Below are 16,459 nucleotides of genomic sequence, written 5' to 3'. Positions count from 1 at the left end.
TCATCAATTTTGGCGGCGGCGGGCGACCGAGAAGACAAAGAAAATCCGAGCTTCTCGCCGCAGAGAGCGTCGAACGAGCTGAACATCGACATCGACATAGCTGATTTGATTTGATTTAAGTTGAATTGAAAATTTTCGAATGGTGAAAGGAATAATTTGCGCTGCAATTGGAAATTGGAGAATGAATGCTTGCTGAGAAAGCGTTGGAGGGGAGAGAGAATATATAGAGATGTGAAGAAGCGTGTTTCTGCGTTTTGGAATAACCTCGAAGTTTCTTTCCTTACTCTTAATTTGCTGTGTTGCGTGTTGTTTAGGTCTGGCGCTTACTGGACTACTATTTTGTTAGTATTATTCTTATAAGAGAAGAAAACTTTACTTTTTTATTATTTATTTATTTATTTATACTGATAAAAGTCACAACTCAAAAAAATACTTTTGAAATAATACAAGGTCGGTCAAATATTATGCCGGTTGCATACAGTTTGTGATTATGTAAGCAACGTTTAATTGAGGAGCAATATTGATTTTGAACCAACAACAAATAGCAATGACCATGGAATCCTCACACTTCTTCTACTTCAATCCGATGAGTATTTTCACTAGCAAATTAGAGTTTCCAAATGGCTACATACTAATTAATTCTTTAATTCTTGATTGTAATTATCATCTTAGTATTATTCCAATGATTATACTAGTTCTCTAGAGCTACTGTTTAAAAAACGTATTGAGGATAGGATGTGTTGGACCAAAGTAGATCGGATGTCGTCTGATTGCACACAATGTGCACGAATTTGTACATGTCGAGCGGTCTGGTTGTACGCACCGCGCAGTTTAGTCGTAAGCATCGTGCACGAGTTTGCACCAATAGTGAGTGCGGTGTGGTCGCATGCACGCACCGTGCAATAGTGAGTGTGGTGGGTCTTATTATTTTCATCCCTATCCTTTTTCGTTTATTTTATTGGTGAACAAGTGTGAAGTCAATTGTGGAGAAGGGGTCAACAATCTTCTAATGCTGCCTAATTTGACCATACGAAATGATCATACATCCAAATAAAAGGAAGTTTCCATACTTATCCGGAATAACCTATATACTTCTAGTTATAATCATTTTCGACATGAGTAAATTCCATTTTCCATGTAAATTGCGATTTTGGTGTATTGATTTGAGATTAACAATTGGAAATCGTTTACATTGTTTTAATTAATTTAAAGGGGTATTTGTTTGTAAATTCATAATTTTGCATACGATTGATCAATATCAAGAATTTAAATAAAAACAGGTTTTTAGAGATCAGTTATATATTATGTGATTTGAGTTTAATTTTTATTTTGATTTCAAAAGAAATTTTACTAGAACTTGTAAAATGTCTTCTTGGACCCCCAATATGAAAAGTGACTCGATCATCGCAAATAACCAATAGATCGGAAATTTTCATAGCTCAGTGTATGAAAGTGTGTGTGTGAATTGTAACTCAAAAATAAGTACTAGTAAAATAGTTTATAAATTATTTTAATTCTTTAAACTATTTTTTTACTAATAATTTGGGTGTAGACAATGCAATGGGCTCAAAAATAAGAATTGGAGTTTTGGTCAATCTGGGTTGGGCTTGGGCATGGTTTTGGATTAGTTGAGTTGAGCCAATGGGCCCGCTTAGTACGTTTGATCAAGATTTGTTGCATACAATCAGAAATATGAACGGCACTTATTAATTAAAACTATTTTAATTTATTTGTATTAATTGGACTGAAGTCCAATTCGTGTTGTAAAATTTTAGTACTCGTACTTATTAATAAATTAATTAAAACACTAGTACAAAAATCACAGACAAATATGAGCAAACCTTAAAATTTAACTCAAATCTTTCTCATACCACATAAAAAAGATTATTTGACCAAGCAAAAATGGACATCTAATATTTTTTTTCCGCTAGAACAAACCTTATTATTGAACTTAATCTTTCTCATATCACATAACAAAGATTATATAACTAACCAAAATTGCACATCTAGAATTTTTCTGCAATTCCATAATGATATTGACATCCAACTGAAACGCATTTGAAAGATAAACGCTATCAATATCATGTTGAGCTGCGAAAAGCGCGTTTGGAAGATTGCTATCAATATCAGGTTGAGTTGCGAAAAGCGCGTTTGGAAGATTGGTAACCCCGGGATTCTGGCTATTGAAGGCCACCATAGCAACATTGTTCCCTTTAGCAAGATTACGCACGTTGTGCACGAGGCCGACGGGGACCACAAAAACATCCTTTCCCGAGGATCTTGCTGTAGTACTTGTAAGTAGGGTGCGAGGTTGTGAGCCCGATCTCCATGGAACCTTCTAGAACAACCACGAGCTCGGTTGCCCTCGAGTGGAAGTGGGGAGGGAAGAAGCCGTTAGGGGCCAAATCCGCGCGCATGAACGTCAGCCCGAGGCCGTTGAGCCCCGGCACGGTGGTTGCGGATGCAGTCACCACAGCCGCGCCGTACAGATTTGAGGTGTTTCCCGGCAGATGAAGGCCGCATCGGAAAAAGTCATTCGGGGTAACGGTGCTTGGGTCCTTGCAAAGTGCTATAAAAGTAAAATAATCAGTTTTGATATTATTAATAAATTTTATTTTTTTAAAAAAAAAGTGAACTACAAACATGGTCCATGGACTATGGATTTATCTCGCCCATAGTCCATAGACTTTAAAAATAACGTCAGACATCCCTAGATGAAGGGTTTATCTCGAAATCGGTCTTTTTGCCATTTTTTATACGAAAATACCCTTTTGAGAGTTTTGACAATTTGGTCTTTTTACACTTCTGACATTTTAAATCTGATATTATTTATCTACTTGAATAGCTGGAATGAAATACAATCTAATACTATGATCTATCAAATTAAAAACTACTACCATTATCAATGTGTATAGATTTACTGAGTATAAGGATGTCGGTAATCTAATCTCACGTTTTTTTACTATTATAGTAGTATATGCAATTTTAACATAAATTCAAATTCTAAGTGTTAGGAATAAAGCACTAACCGCTATTATGGCCTACATTTTAACAATTTTGTTGACATAGTAAGGTTGATGTTTAATTGAATTTTTCCTAGTTAAGAGCCTAGGAAACTATGACTTGTATTTACATAATAATACAAAATTTAGTTTGAATTATAACTTAAATCCATAAAATAGTAGTAATTTAGTACTATCAAACTTTTATACTAGTATTAAAAATAGGTCACTTGCTAACTAAATCAACACATTATATTAACTATCTTATACTAACTATTAACTATCTTAATGTTTGAAAGTACTAACTACTTACTGACTAAATACTAGTAACACGTTACATTAAAAATGTCAACCCAGTAACATGAATATGTCAGCACAAATTTGTGTTGACATTTTGTAAATGTTATGATGAATTTGTGTTGACATACTCATGTTATTGTGTTGATATTTTTAATATAATGTGTTGATTACTGGACAGTTAGCACATTAAATAAAATATCAAGATAAATTTGATATATCCATGTCAGTGTGTTGATATTTTTAATATAATGTGTTAATTTAATTAGCAAGTAATAAAGTTAACACAGTCCTATGATATAAATATAAAAATCACGTAACGATGTATTCGGATATTTTACATACATTATCACCTTACCAGTTAGCCGATTCAAACACTCTCCATCAAATTCAAAATCCACGTGGCAACAAAAATAGGTCGTGGTGGCTCTCAAAAATAGCAAAAATAGGCCCTCAAATATTAAAATACTATTGTTAAACAAAATTCATTTCATTTCATTTTTTTTATCGAAACAACATAAATTTCGATATTAATTAGAACGCACAATTAGATGTGGTGGCTCACAATTAGATGACGTGGCTTACCGACGCGTGTCTAGATGTGGTGTCAGCTTCTAATGTTGCAATTTGACGCAAAATGTCAACGAATATACTTACAAAACTGAAATTAAATATAGTTGTATATTTGTTTATTATGTTTTAAGTATTAGTGAAATTGATTGTGTTTACGTGCGTAGAAGATCCTAAGTAGTATAAAAATACATTTGAAGTCTATGTTCGATTAATAGTGTATTTTGTTTTTCACAAGTGGTGACAACTTCCATTTTTGGATGTCAAAGCTTAATCATGGGAAGAATATTTGTGGAAATTGAAGTTGAAACTCCCGAGTCATGAGTGGAATTTCCTGAGACTGGACTTCTTAATTGCATTTTTAATTAAATTAATTTCCAGCAAAATAGTAGTATCACTATTTTAGTGTCTAGTGCATTCAAGAAAATACATTTTCAGCTAATTGATTAAGAAAAATAGTGTTAATTAAAAGTTCATGTTCTGAAAGCATAACAGTATTGGGTCCAATTTTAATGAATAAACTCACTGTTCCTTAATTTTGATTGTTATTTGAAACCACAGTTTAAAATCATAGGAGTATTTGATTTTCAAGTACTAATAAGTTACATAATTTAAGCTCTGGATTTATATTTTATTATTTCACCCTCTAAAAATCTGAATTAATAAATAATTTAGACGCAATTTTTTCGGCGTGATTCAACGGATCGATATATATTCATTTATTCAGGTCGCCCATTGACCTTAATTATGAGTATATAACCAATTAAGCAGTACTATAAAATTTGTTAAATCCAATATAGATCACTTCGATATTCGAAACATTTAGTCCTAAACTATTGTTTTTAACCTAATTGTCATCCAACATATTTAGTCAACGTATGCATTATCCAATAATTCAAGTTATAGAGCGTGTAATGTCGTGATCACTACTCAATAGTCACTACCTAGAGATAACGGTTGAGTTGAATAGTAATTTGCTAAGTTAGAGAATTAGACATGGAAATTTATAATTCGATTTACTCGCATCCTATTAGCTAATCTGATGGATATCGTCAGTTATTGAGCATTATTTGACAATTATTTCAACTCATATGATTTTAATAAAATCAATAACTCACCAAATAAAATAAAATTAACCCACTAACGCTAGTTTAATATAGTAGTAATATTATAGTGTTATATACTACTATACTATATCCTTAAAAATGAAAACATATTTTAATTTCCATTTTTAGTTTTTACCTCATCAGATTGGTTAGCCTGAAATTCCAAAAGTTAAAATTAGAAATTTCTAATTTGATAAAATTATAACCTAATTAAATCACAATATTACTATCGCATGATCAAGTTCACCTTTTGTACAAATTAATACCAAGTGAAACTCGAATCAGTGATATTTAATAGAGGGAGTTTAAAAAAAAAAAACAAAATGGGAGCCATAGTCATTAGTTTCGTGTCTTCCTAAAATTTAAGTTTATAAATGTATCTAATATGAATAAAATGCTAGATTAAGTTACATAATTCCAAGGGGCCTTCATTGTATTAACTCACTACTATAGCTTTTGGTGTAAAAAAACATCAATATCAATTATAACACGATTTTCAATGGTGAAGTGTTATAAGTTATAACTCCATAAGATTTTCAAATGCCAATTGTAACAATTCAAATTTTCTAATCATATAAATAAGCATTTACTTATATAATTAAATTACATGAGCATGCATGTTTCATTTATATCACAACTTGTATTAGTATATGAATATTAATAATTCATATAAAGATAGTAACCCAAGGTTTTGTAATCCTAAATAGGTGGTTTCAAACGAGGTCCACCAAGACCGTTGATTCATTCTAGGGGCAAAATTGTTATTCTTTTTCTGTAGTATTTTACTTACATGAAATAACAGATTCAGTAAGGCGCAGGGGGTCATACCCACAAAAATATTTGGACAAAACTAAGATGTAAGAGTACATTTTAGTAATTTTACTATTTATTCACAAATATAATTAGATTCTTGTATCATCATTATATTCCCCTGTGCAAATTAGAATTAGTACCTAATTGTTCCTCATATCCTACTTTTCTCTTTGTCTGACAATACTACCCCTGCCATCTTCGTAGGGGTGTTCGGGTGGCAAAATTAAATCTCATGATTAAATATGTATCATGTTTGGTTCATAAGATTGAACCCTTCAACTTAATCCTATATGGATAATCTCGTGATAATTAGTCATAGCCTCCCCTCTCCAACTAAAATAATCCCACAACTTAATCCTAGATGGATAGTCTCATGATATTAGTCATGGCAACCGAACGCCACCGTAGTTGTCTCTCGTGTCACCCTATATCACCATGATTCTTGCCCCAGGATTACTTCATAGACATATACACTCACTCATTCTACCATTTAGGACAAGTCCAAGGAGGTGGGGATTTTCTATTCCAAAAATGATTCCATGCACATTTGGAAACCGACAATTATCCAATTAAATAGTCTAAAGACTAAAACAGACAACATTAATTTGGTCTCATGTACCCAAGTACTTGTCTCTATTCATCCAAACCTACAATTCCGACAGCCCCGTTGTAAATTTAGGTATTCAAATATTAAAACAACATATTCACTTCCCCTGGATAAGCCTGCATATTTAAGGCTAGATGCTTTTCACACTACATATAATTCACTATAAATACCCCAAAAATCAAGATTCATAGAAAAAAAACAAAAAAAGATGGATAATTTTCGAGATGAAAACGGAATGATCCCATTACCCCAATACTACACAAACGATCTTGGCTTGATCGATTTCATGGATGAATCCAATCTCCACCAATTCATCGATCTAATTCGCGGCGAAAATGTTCAAACTCACGACAATTTTCATCAACCTATGTTCAATCAAGATTACGGCTATCAGAGCATTAACGCCGCCGTTGAGGACTGCCATTTTCTGGCACCGCCGCCCCCGCCACTGCAGAATGTGGGGATGTTCGATTTTGAGGCGGCGGCGGGGCATGATGAGTTCGGGTTGGTTAATGCGGCGTGCGAGAAGAATCAGGCGGATGAGGAGGAGGAGGAAGAGGAGTATTTGATGGACGATCAGGATGAATCGTCGGGGGGCTCGGGCGTCACCACCGTGCCGGGGGCGAGGAGCGGAGGCGGGAAGGCCGACCGGTCGAAGACGTTGGTGTCGGAGCGGCGGAGGAGAGGCCGCATGAAGGAGAAGCTCTATGCATTGCGCTCCTTGGTTCCTAACATCACTAAGGTAATTATAATAATGTTAATCATAGTAATTAATTATTACAAAATCATGTCACATTACTATTTAAAATCCATGTCAATCATCTAATCATACACACCGAAAATAAGAGATATTACAATTGTAATCCAGATTCATAATTGAGATTGTGTATTCGGAAAATTAAATACAACAGTCTGCGAACTCACTTGCTACTTTATTTATTTCATACGTTTAATTGAATCATGTATGTCAATCTACTACTATCAGTATCCATGTGTATGTCATTCTGATGCGGGAAAAAAATAATTACTAGTACGCATTTCAATTATAGAAAAGATATGGAGTAAAATATTTGATTGAACATTACATATTATTTGTCTTCTGAGAGATTCTAAATTTGTTCTGAGGTTCTATTCGACAATATATAAACATATAGTACTATAAATCTGTCTGCATTACTTAATTAAAGTCCAATTTAAATTTAAATTAGTTAAAACTCAAATACTCCATATATCATTCAATTACACCAAATTCCGACAAAATTTAATTAATATTTTTTGGATGTGTGTAGATGGACAAAGCTTCGATTGTGGGCGACGCAGTGTTGTACGTACAAGATTTGCAAAATCAGGCTAAGAAGATGAAGGCAGAGATCGCAGGTTTCGAGGAAAACTACAAACATAAAACTACTCAAAATGGCATCCAATCTAATCCCACAACATGCTTCTACCCCACACCCAAGATCATTTTTAAGGTAAGTAGTGTTTTTAAAAAAAAAAAAAATTGGAGTGTTAATAGAAATATGTTGAGAAAGGTTTAATTTAATTGAAATTATATGTGTGTGTAGATGGAGGTATCTCAAGTAGAAGAAAGAGGGTTTTACGTAAAAATAGTGGCAAACAAAGGCCACGGCGTCGCTGCCGCTCTATACCGATCTCTTGAGTCTCTCACCACCTTCGATGTTCGGAGCTCGAATCTCACTGTCTCTTCTGATCAAAACTATGTCTTCACCTTCACTTTGCATGTAAGCATATACATTTGTGTGTGTATTAATGTTTTTGGGCAAATTGTCAAAAAAAACATAAAATTCGGTCAACTTCTAGCCTGTCTCGCAACTTTAAATCAGATGCAATTTCGCCAAAAAATTGTTAATGGATGAATGCAGACAAATTTAATTTTCATGATTTTTTTTGTTGATATTTAAAATTATGGGATGGATCATAATTTGACCAAATTCCGCGGGATTTTCGGGCAATTAGGGGATTGTTTTTTGTTTAATTGATTGTGATGGTAATGAGCAGACGATGGAAGGAGAGATGGAGGTGAACTTGCAGAGTGTGAAGGTGTGGATTGCAAGAGTCTTCCTCAATCAAGGATTTGATTTTCAGACATCACAATAAATATGTATATTGCCGGAATTAATTATGATAATTAATTCCGGCTTCTTGTATCCTTAATCTCTTTATTCAACTTGTTTTTTAATGTTGAGGCTCTTTTCTAATGCCAAAAAGAGATAGTTTCCATATTCGAGTTCATGTTCTCCTATTGATCAACCTTTCTTAAAAAACTTTTAGAACATTAATATTGATGGAATTTAACTCTAATTAATCATTTTAGTTTTTAATTAATTTGAAAATCATAATTAAATTTCATGAAAATTTATCTATACAGTAATCTTAGCCTTACCCTCTTAAAGTATGTCACTACGCATTGCTTACAAATTTCGAAATCTAATGAGTCATAAAGTTATTAAAAACTTAAAATGTTTATTTGGTTTCTCTATAAATTTTATTTATAAGGTGGAATTATGGAATAAATAAAAAGGTATTGAGTTCTTTATAGAACTCCCCTTTTGAGAATTGAATCCGGCTCATTAGAAATGGGCCGTATATGACCGATATTTAAAGGCTAAAGCCCATTAGGAGCTCTTTCCAGGTACGTGTTTAAAATTGGGCCCCTTTTTATACACCGACAACAATTCTTACAGTGCTCCATAAATAGCAATCCAACTACACATACATGTTGGGTATAGAATAAATAGCCTGCTTGCTTCTAAAAATATTTTCTCTTTTTTCTAAACAGATACTTAGAAAATTAATACTAATTGGAGTATAAATAATTAATTATGTATTTAAATTGATCTTTTGGTTCTTCAGTAATAACTGAAAATTGAACTAGCACTGGTTACTGGTATAAGAATCAGAAATCGAACCACTTGTCAATTAATCAGTTATTGATTGACCGATAATTGATCGATTAGATTTGGTCATCGCTTTAACTATTACTGAAACCCCGTATTGAATTTGCCATTCTATTCAAAAATCTTGAAATATGATGCATTTTTTAAAAAAAAGCATAAGTTTCTTTTAAAATATACAAATATGAATTAAAATAGGTCGTTTATTCATGATACCACAAAATAAAAGTATAATAGTTGTAAGTATTTTACTCATTTTGTTTGAAGTCTTTACCGCCCAAACCGCCCAAATTACAAATATCACTTTCTTGAAATGATTGATGGACCAATTATAGACCCAACATATTAGCTAAAGGCTGATACAAGGTTGGAATTTATTTTGTATATTCCATGATATTTTCCGAATTCTCTCAATTTTGTAAAAGTTGTTTTCTAATTATTGCTATATAAATAATTCACCCCCCAGTCCAATAAGTCACCATGTGTTAGTTGTAACTTTAGATTAAGTGTATTCATACCCCAACTAGATAGATCTCACGTGCAAAATTGATAAACCTCATACCTTTTGATGTAAGGAAAATAAAATACATTCTTCTTTAATTTATACGTTAAAAAAAAGAACTATGAAAGGAAGTGAACAAAATGGGCAAATCTGAAGACTCATAGTCATAGTCCATATTAGCATAATTTACACAAAAATGTGAATGGGCCAATATTTCCCTTTCAACTTTGCCGACCATCCAACTTTATCACCAACATGGCCGCCCACTTGATATTCACTCTTACTTTATTCTCTTCACTCTCAACTCACAAAACAATATTTACTATATAAAATCTGGTGCAAAAATAGAAATGCTCTTAGAGTGGGACGGATGGAGTATTGATAAAGAACCGACTATTTTTATAATATTACAGAATCAACAAATCTATGTGACCAAATTTTGTACAACAAAAAACTAGTTTATTTGAAAAAAAATAGATTTATTTATGCATTTAATTAAAATATATGGATGCCATGGAAAGTGCATAATATTGTGGTCATATATTTATGATTTGTGTATAATTTTTTTACTTTTGTAGAACCATAAATTTAATTAGTGCATTCGTTAATTCAAATTATAAAAACAATAAAAAGGAAATTCAAATATAAAAATAAAAAATAAGGTTGCTAATAAGTCTTTTTAACTTGTCCACTCACTAAATTTATTATTTTAATATACAATTATTACATCAAATTATTAATATAACCTTGTACAAAATTTGGTTGTTTATCATCACTCTTAAAGCATCCACTATAGGCTGCCTTCCCCAATAGCCTCGGCCCCTTTTTTTGTCCACCGTCCCAATTTTTTGTTCACAGCCCCAATTTTTTCTTCCACTGCCCCACTATAGGCAGACACTTCCAATAGCCCCGAAATTTTATAACCAATCTTCATTTTATTTTTTTCGTTTCGTTTTTAAATCAACCGAATTGAAATAATTAGCCGCCATATCCCGACGGCTGGGAAGGATTGCCGCCATATACCGATTCGTGCGAGTCGGGGGATTCATCGTCTCCACCGTGCATTTTTAGAGAGTGAAAGTGTAGATAGTGAATGAAGGGAAATGTGTGAAAATAGGGTAAATGGATGGTGGAGGGGTAGTATTTACAGGGGTTATTTTTAAAAGAAAATTAAAACAACAAGGGGGCGGACGCCTATCGCTCCGTCGCCCCACTATAGATCGCCCAGCCATCGCCCTGTCCTCGCCCCGCCGCTAGGCCATCACCCCTAGTCGCCGAAGCCTCTTCCGCCCCGTCGTCGCCCCCTCCGGGGCGTCCGCCCCATATTCCCTATAGTGGATGCTCTTGCATAATATCAAATTAGTAAGCAATACAGACTTTCGGCCTTAATCTATAAACCTGATCGAACATGATTAGTTGAATTTTGCAAAGCGGGTTTAGTACACTTAATCAAACCCAAAAAAAACACTATAATCATTTAATTCATTTTTGTTCCGTGAAACAACAAGGGGTAACTCTAAACAAAAAAAATTGACTGATGATGATTTAGAAGGGTAGGTCGCACTCCACATGCTATCCCACTTCTCTCTCAATCACACACACTCAAGAGAGTGTAGAGCTACCTACCACCATTCACATGGTCTGGCCCCACAGCATGTGAAACACAAGGCCCAATTTGTATTGTAGCATTGTTAGTTTTATTTTCATTGAGACTGACACCCACGATGTCGAGTTCCATACAAACCTCTACATTCATTATGAAAAATATCTTTTTTTGTGGTCCTTTTTCTTTTGCCTTTTTATTCCAATACTGTTTTCTTGTCATTTTAGATGTAATACTGTATTTGTTTCTTTGTTTAGATATGTAATAGTGCGTTTTCAAAATTTTGAGTTTGGGAAATACTTTGTGTTTGTGTGTATGTGTAGGGTTAACTATCGGATATTCAGATGTCGTGTTACACTAAATTCGAACTCAAGACATTTGACCTTGGAGATATTAAGAAAAGCTATCAAATATGATCTATTTCTGGATAATCTAGGGACTTACAAAAATAAACAACTATGACATTTTTTCAATTATTATCTCATAATATAAGATATGGAAAAAAATTTGTATGATGTGACAAACGGAAAATATTATCTGGACAAAGTATTCGATTTTTTAAATGACGTCGTTTAATACATTTAATCAGTTAAGTCCTAAATTTTAGGCTTGGCTAATACTCATATTTTGTCATGTAGCATGCCGAAATTTTTGTCATTAAACAATTGAGAAACTTTTTTGAATTATGATATAATCGTAATTTTAAAAAATTGTGTAATTAACTTTAAATTGATCAAATTTCTTGATTCTAATTTAGACAGTAGTTTTCAATTTTAGATGGGTAGATGCAAGTTAAAAGACAAAAGTGTATACTTTAATTATTCTACTAGTATTAATCAAACACACCCTCGGTTTCCATTCAATTTAAGATTTTGCACATTTATATCTTTATATATCTAAATAAAATAGAAACGAGTTGAATCCAAAAAAAAAATTGGTCACACCCTTAGCTGGTTTTCAACTTTGTTTGAAATTTAAAAGTGCCCCAATCATTTGATCTACTTTTCAATGTTTGGATTCAATTATTGAAATGGGACATTTTCAATAAGAATTCAAAACATACTCATGTGTTAGTTTAGTTACATTAGTATTAGTACATCTTTGTCCGTTTAATACTTGTAATATTATGCCAGAAAAGTAATTTTATAACACATCACATTCATATAGTAGCAACCACATTATTGAGAGAGGAAATTAAAGGAGCACATGTATCGCCACCTAATACTTTCAATATAGATTACAATTTATTTCTGGGTTCTTTTTTACTTTAAAAAAATTAACACATTTTCAATATAGGCCATCCAAGAGCCGTATTGAATGGATACTGTATACATAAGAAACTGAGTTGTCAAAGACAAACATAATGATATATATATATATATATATATTTATATAATTATACGTATTTGAAGATATTCACAAGATTAATACTTCCTAGCTCCGGTCCATGTAGTCACATAGTTGAGGCATTTATTTTGGATATAGAATTTAAGAAATTTATATGGTAAAGATTAAAGTGGAGAGAGTTAAAAAATAATAATAATAAGAGAGAAAGAAAAAGTAAAGTAAGAGAGAATAAAATTTTTATCAAAAAAGGAAATGACTCAACTATCTTGAGACAATAATATGATTCAACTATGTTCGGATGGAGGGAGTATCGTCTTCCTAAACCATGAATCTTTTAATATACATATCTTTCTGATTTCTCCGACCACACACATAAATATTTAATGCCACATCGTTATTAACTTATAAAATGAAGTGCAGTTATTGGTTCGCCGGAATTAAATTAGAATTTTGTGGGGGTGATATATAATTAAAATTTCTACATTAGAAATTTCGCACTCGATGTGACTCTTTTTCTATAACTAAGTATTAGTACCTTCTGTAAGTTATAACCGAGTTTTGAAAAGGGGGGAAATATGAATTGTAAAAATTAATAGAGTAGTAGTTTTATAAAATATAGGTGGATTGAGTTAATAAAATACTATTTTCATGTGTTACATTACAATTATGAAGGATATATAAGGAATTGGGAAATCAAAATGAGACTCAAAAACCCTATTATTACGTTTTTATATAATTAAGCTATTTTTAATCTTAGCCAAATTATAGGATCTTTATATTAAGTAGGAGATTAAATAATAGTATTACTTTTTCTAGTTCCCTAGCGAACTGCTACTATATTATTTAATTAGATTAATTAGGTAGGGTTACTTTAATTATTTCAATGAAAAAGTATATACTATGAATTATGATGAGACAAAGACGTAAAACGTTGCCAACAAGGACTGAAAACTACCTATTTCAACATTATCAATTTATTTTATGGGATTGGATCAAATAATTCGACATTTTGGCCAGCTCACTATATGTATATATATGTACCCAAAAATAAAAATACAGTAAGTATTATTGAGGAAACAAACAAAGACAATTTATTTCTTACTTACACTTTTCCGTTGCATCATGTGTATTATTCTAGTAATATACGTCTATTTCTTTAATTTTTAATTAGGACTATAAAAATTTTGTGATAATCTTAAATTAGAGCTGGTAGTCCATTATATTAGAAAAAAAAAATCAAATCAACGAATTGTCAACCTATTTATATCACTTAGTTGGCTCAGTATGTATTAACGCCCTTGAAATTACTTGGATGGGATCATCAACTACGTATTTAATTAATTTATTATACACGAACAAGTAAAAGAAATTGAGTACTACTATTAGTATTTAAGCACACCAACTACCTCTATTAACTCATTTTTATTTTCATTAATAATATAGTAGTATTACAAAACACTTTTTCTACCTAACTCTAAAGCCTTTTAATACCATGTAAATCATTCTTCAACTTTATATGCATAACTTACATTATCAAATATAGTGTAGGTCTCATTTATTATAGGAGGTGAATCTTTAAATTAACACTAGGACAAAGTATGAGGTATAAGTTAATAGTAAAGAAATATATTTGATAAAGAGACCAACCCACCAATAATTCCAAAGTTGAAACAACAAATAACGAAATTACAAACTAAAATAAACTCCTCAAATTCATCAACAAACCAAACGCAACACAGATCGCATAAACTCCCAATTAAATTTGATGAATAAATCCTTAGAACTCCGACAATGGCTCGTGGGTGTGGCTGATGAAGAACACCTCGTACACAACACCAGCGATGCCGCCCCCAATGAGCGGCCCGGCCCAGTAAATCCAGTGGTTGGCCCAGCTGAAGCCTACAAGAGCCGGTCCGAAGGCCACGGCCGGGTTCATTGCTGCACCAGTGAAAGGCCCGGCCGCGAAGATGTTCGCTCCCACGATCAGACCAATAGCAATGGGGGCGATGATGCCGATCTCGCCCTTCTTGGGGTCGACCGCCGTCGCGTACACCGTGTACACCAGCCCGAAGGTCGCCACGATCTCGAACACGAATGCCGACCACACCGAGATCCCTGCCACTCCGAATGTCGGAACAGCCTGCAAAGTCGAATTAACTTTACTTTATAATACTTTCCTCTCTCCACAAAAAATTATAGTACTGTATTTCATTTTATCACGAAAATATAATATTCAAATTTCACTTTAATTATTTTTAATAAATAAGTTAATAATCAGTTCTCTCATTTCAGTCACATTTAATTATTATTTTATTATTTTTATTTTTAAAATTCGTACAGAGTCATTTAAAAAAATGAATTTTAATTAATTTTTTTTCAACTATAAAATATGATCGTGATTTAAATAGCTATTATCCATCCCTATATTAAATGTTTGCGGGACCATACCGCGCCGGTGACGAAGATGAGGAGGGCGGAGGCAGCAGTGGAGCCGAGGAGCTGCGCGATGATGTAAAGGATGCCGCGGAAGAGGGTGATGTTACCGCCGACGAAGAGGCCGAAGGTGACGGCGGGGTTGACGTGGCCACCGGAGATGTTGGCGCTGATAGCGACGGCGACGAAAAGGCCGAAGGCGTGGGCGATGGAGGCGGAGATCAAACCGGAGGGGGAGGCGGGGCCGTCGCCGGTGAGGTTGTTGTAGGCAATGCCGGCGCCGGAGCCGGCGAAGACGAAGATGAGGGTGCTTATGAACTCGGCGACGGCGGCCTTGATGGCGCCGGGCTGGGTGAACTCATCGCGGTTGCCCACGGCCAGGCGGCGGAAGGGGGTGTTGAAGTGGTCCGGCATTGTCGGGAAATTAAAAAGAGAGATGATGAAGGTGAGTGATTGAGAAAGAGTGAGTGCATGCGTTACTTATATTGATGGATTTTTGCATGGGTTGTGTGATAGCCGGTTGCCGGTTGCCCAATGATATTATTACTGCAAACAATGGTCTGTGGCCGACTTTTTTTTTATATTTTTTGTGATGACCAATTTCTGAATATAGATTATTATACCCTCTGTGTTGAAGTAGAGATGGATGACAGATTATTTTAGAGTTCAAATTGACATCATTGTGCTTCAATAATTGAACAAGGTTGGCACTTTTTTATTGTTTTTATTATATTTTTCCTCACCTACTAATCACTATGCATAATGATTCTCTAATGTACTATAAAATTGAAATTGAAATTGAAATTGAAATTGAAATTGTTGAAGCCAACGAGTATACTATAGTGTGGAATCCATTTTTAACAAAGGTTCAAAGGGTTTGATTTGGCCTTTTAACAACGGTTAGTACAGTAGTTTTAACAATTTGTACGGAAATAAGTCATTGCGAATAATGGTTAGATGCACTGGTCTTGGACAAAGATGAGACTTTTTTTAACACAAAGATTAAGGAATAACGGTTAGTGAATTAAGTGGAGAAAGAAAGAATAAAATACACAATTGAAGAGATCATTGTAGAAGTGAGAATATACTATAGGATATTAAATGGTTAGAGTTTTTCCATAAACTCAGCCAGAGTAGGACTTCAAAAAATAATTCGACTCAACAATAGAAGGACAATAGTATAAAAATTGTAAAAGATGTTTTACCTACATGGACAGTTTCTTATGTTTGATTAAGTGTATTATCTATTACTCTCTCCGTACTT

The 16,459-nt window shown here is 33.4% G+C and overlaps 2 protein-coding genes across 2 annotated transcripts; one reads left to right on the top strand and one right to left on the bottom strand.

Moving 5' to 3' along the window:
• Window positions 1-6,603: 6,603 nt before the first annotated feature.
• Window positions 6,604-8,513, top strand: LOC121744302 (transcription factor FER-LIKE IRON DEFICIENCY-INDUCED TRANSCRIPTION FACTOR-like). Its single transcript, XM_042137798.1, has 4 exons — window positions 6,604-7,137; window positions 7,685-7,867; window positions 7,961-8,137; window positions 8,415-8,513. Exons 1-4 carry the CDS (start codon window positions 6,604-6,606, stop codon window positions 8,511-8,513), a joined length of 993 nt encoding a protein of 330 aa, XP_041993732.1.
• Window positions 8,514-14,368: 5,855 nt separating this feature from the next.
• Window positions 14,369-15,659, bottom strand: LOC121745161 (probable aquaporin TIP-type). Its single transcript, XM_042138960.1, has 2 exons — window positions 15,211-15,659; window positions 14,369-14,902 (listed from the first exon to the last, which is right to left on the bottom strand). The coding sequence occupies exons 1-2, from the start codon at window positions 15,607-15,609 to the stop codon at window positions 14,540-14,542; spliced, it is 762 nt and encodes a 253-aa protein (XP_041994894.1). The 5' UTR covers window positions 15,610-15,659; the 3' UTR covers window positions 14,369-14,539.
• Between the last annotated feature and the right edge of the window lie 800 nt (window positions 15,660-16,459).

Source organism: Salvia splendens, chromosome 8 (assembly GCF_004379255.2).
Source record: "Salvia splendens isolate huo1 chromosome 8, SspV2, whole genome shotgun sequence".
NCBI classification, from domain to species: domain Eukaryota; kingdom Viridiplantae; phylum Streptophyta; class Magnoliopsida; order Lamiales; family Lamiaceae; genus Salvia; species Salvia splendens.
Note: the sequence above shows the minus strand (reverse complement) of the source record. Positions and strands in the feature narration are given on the sequence as shown.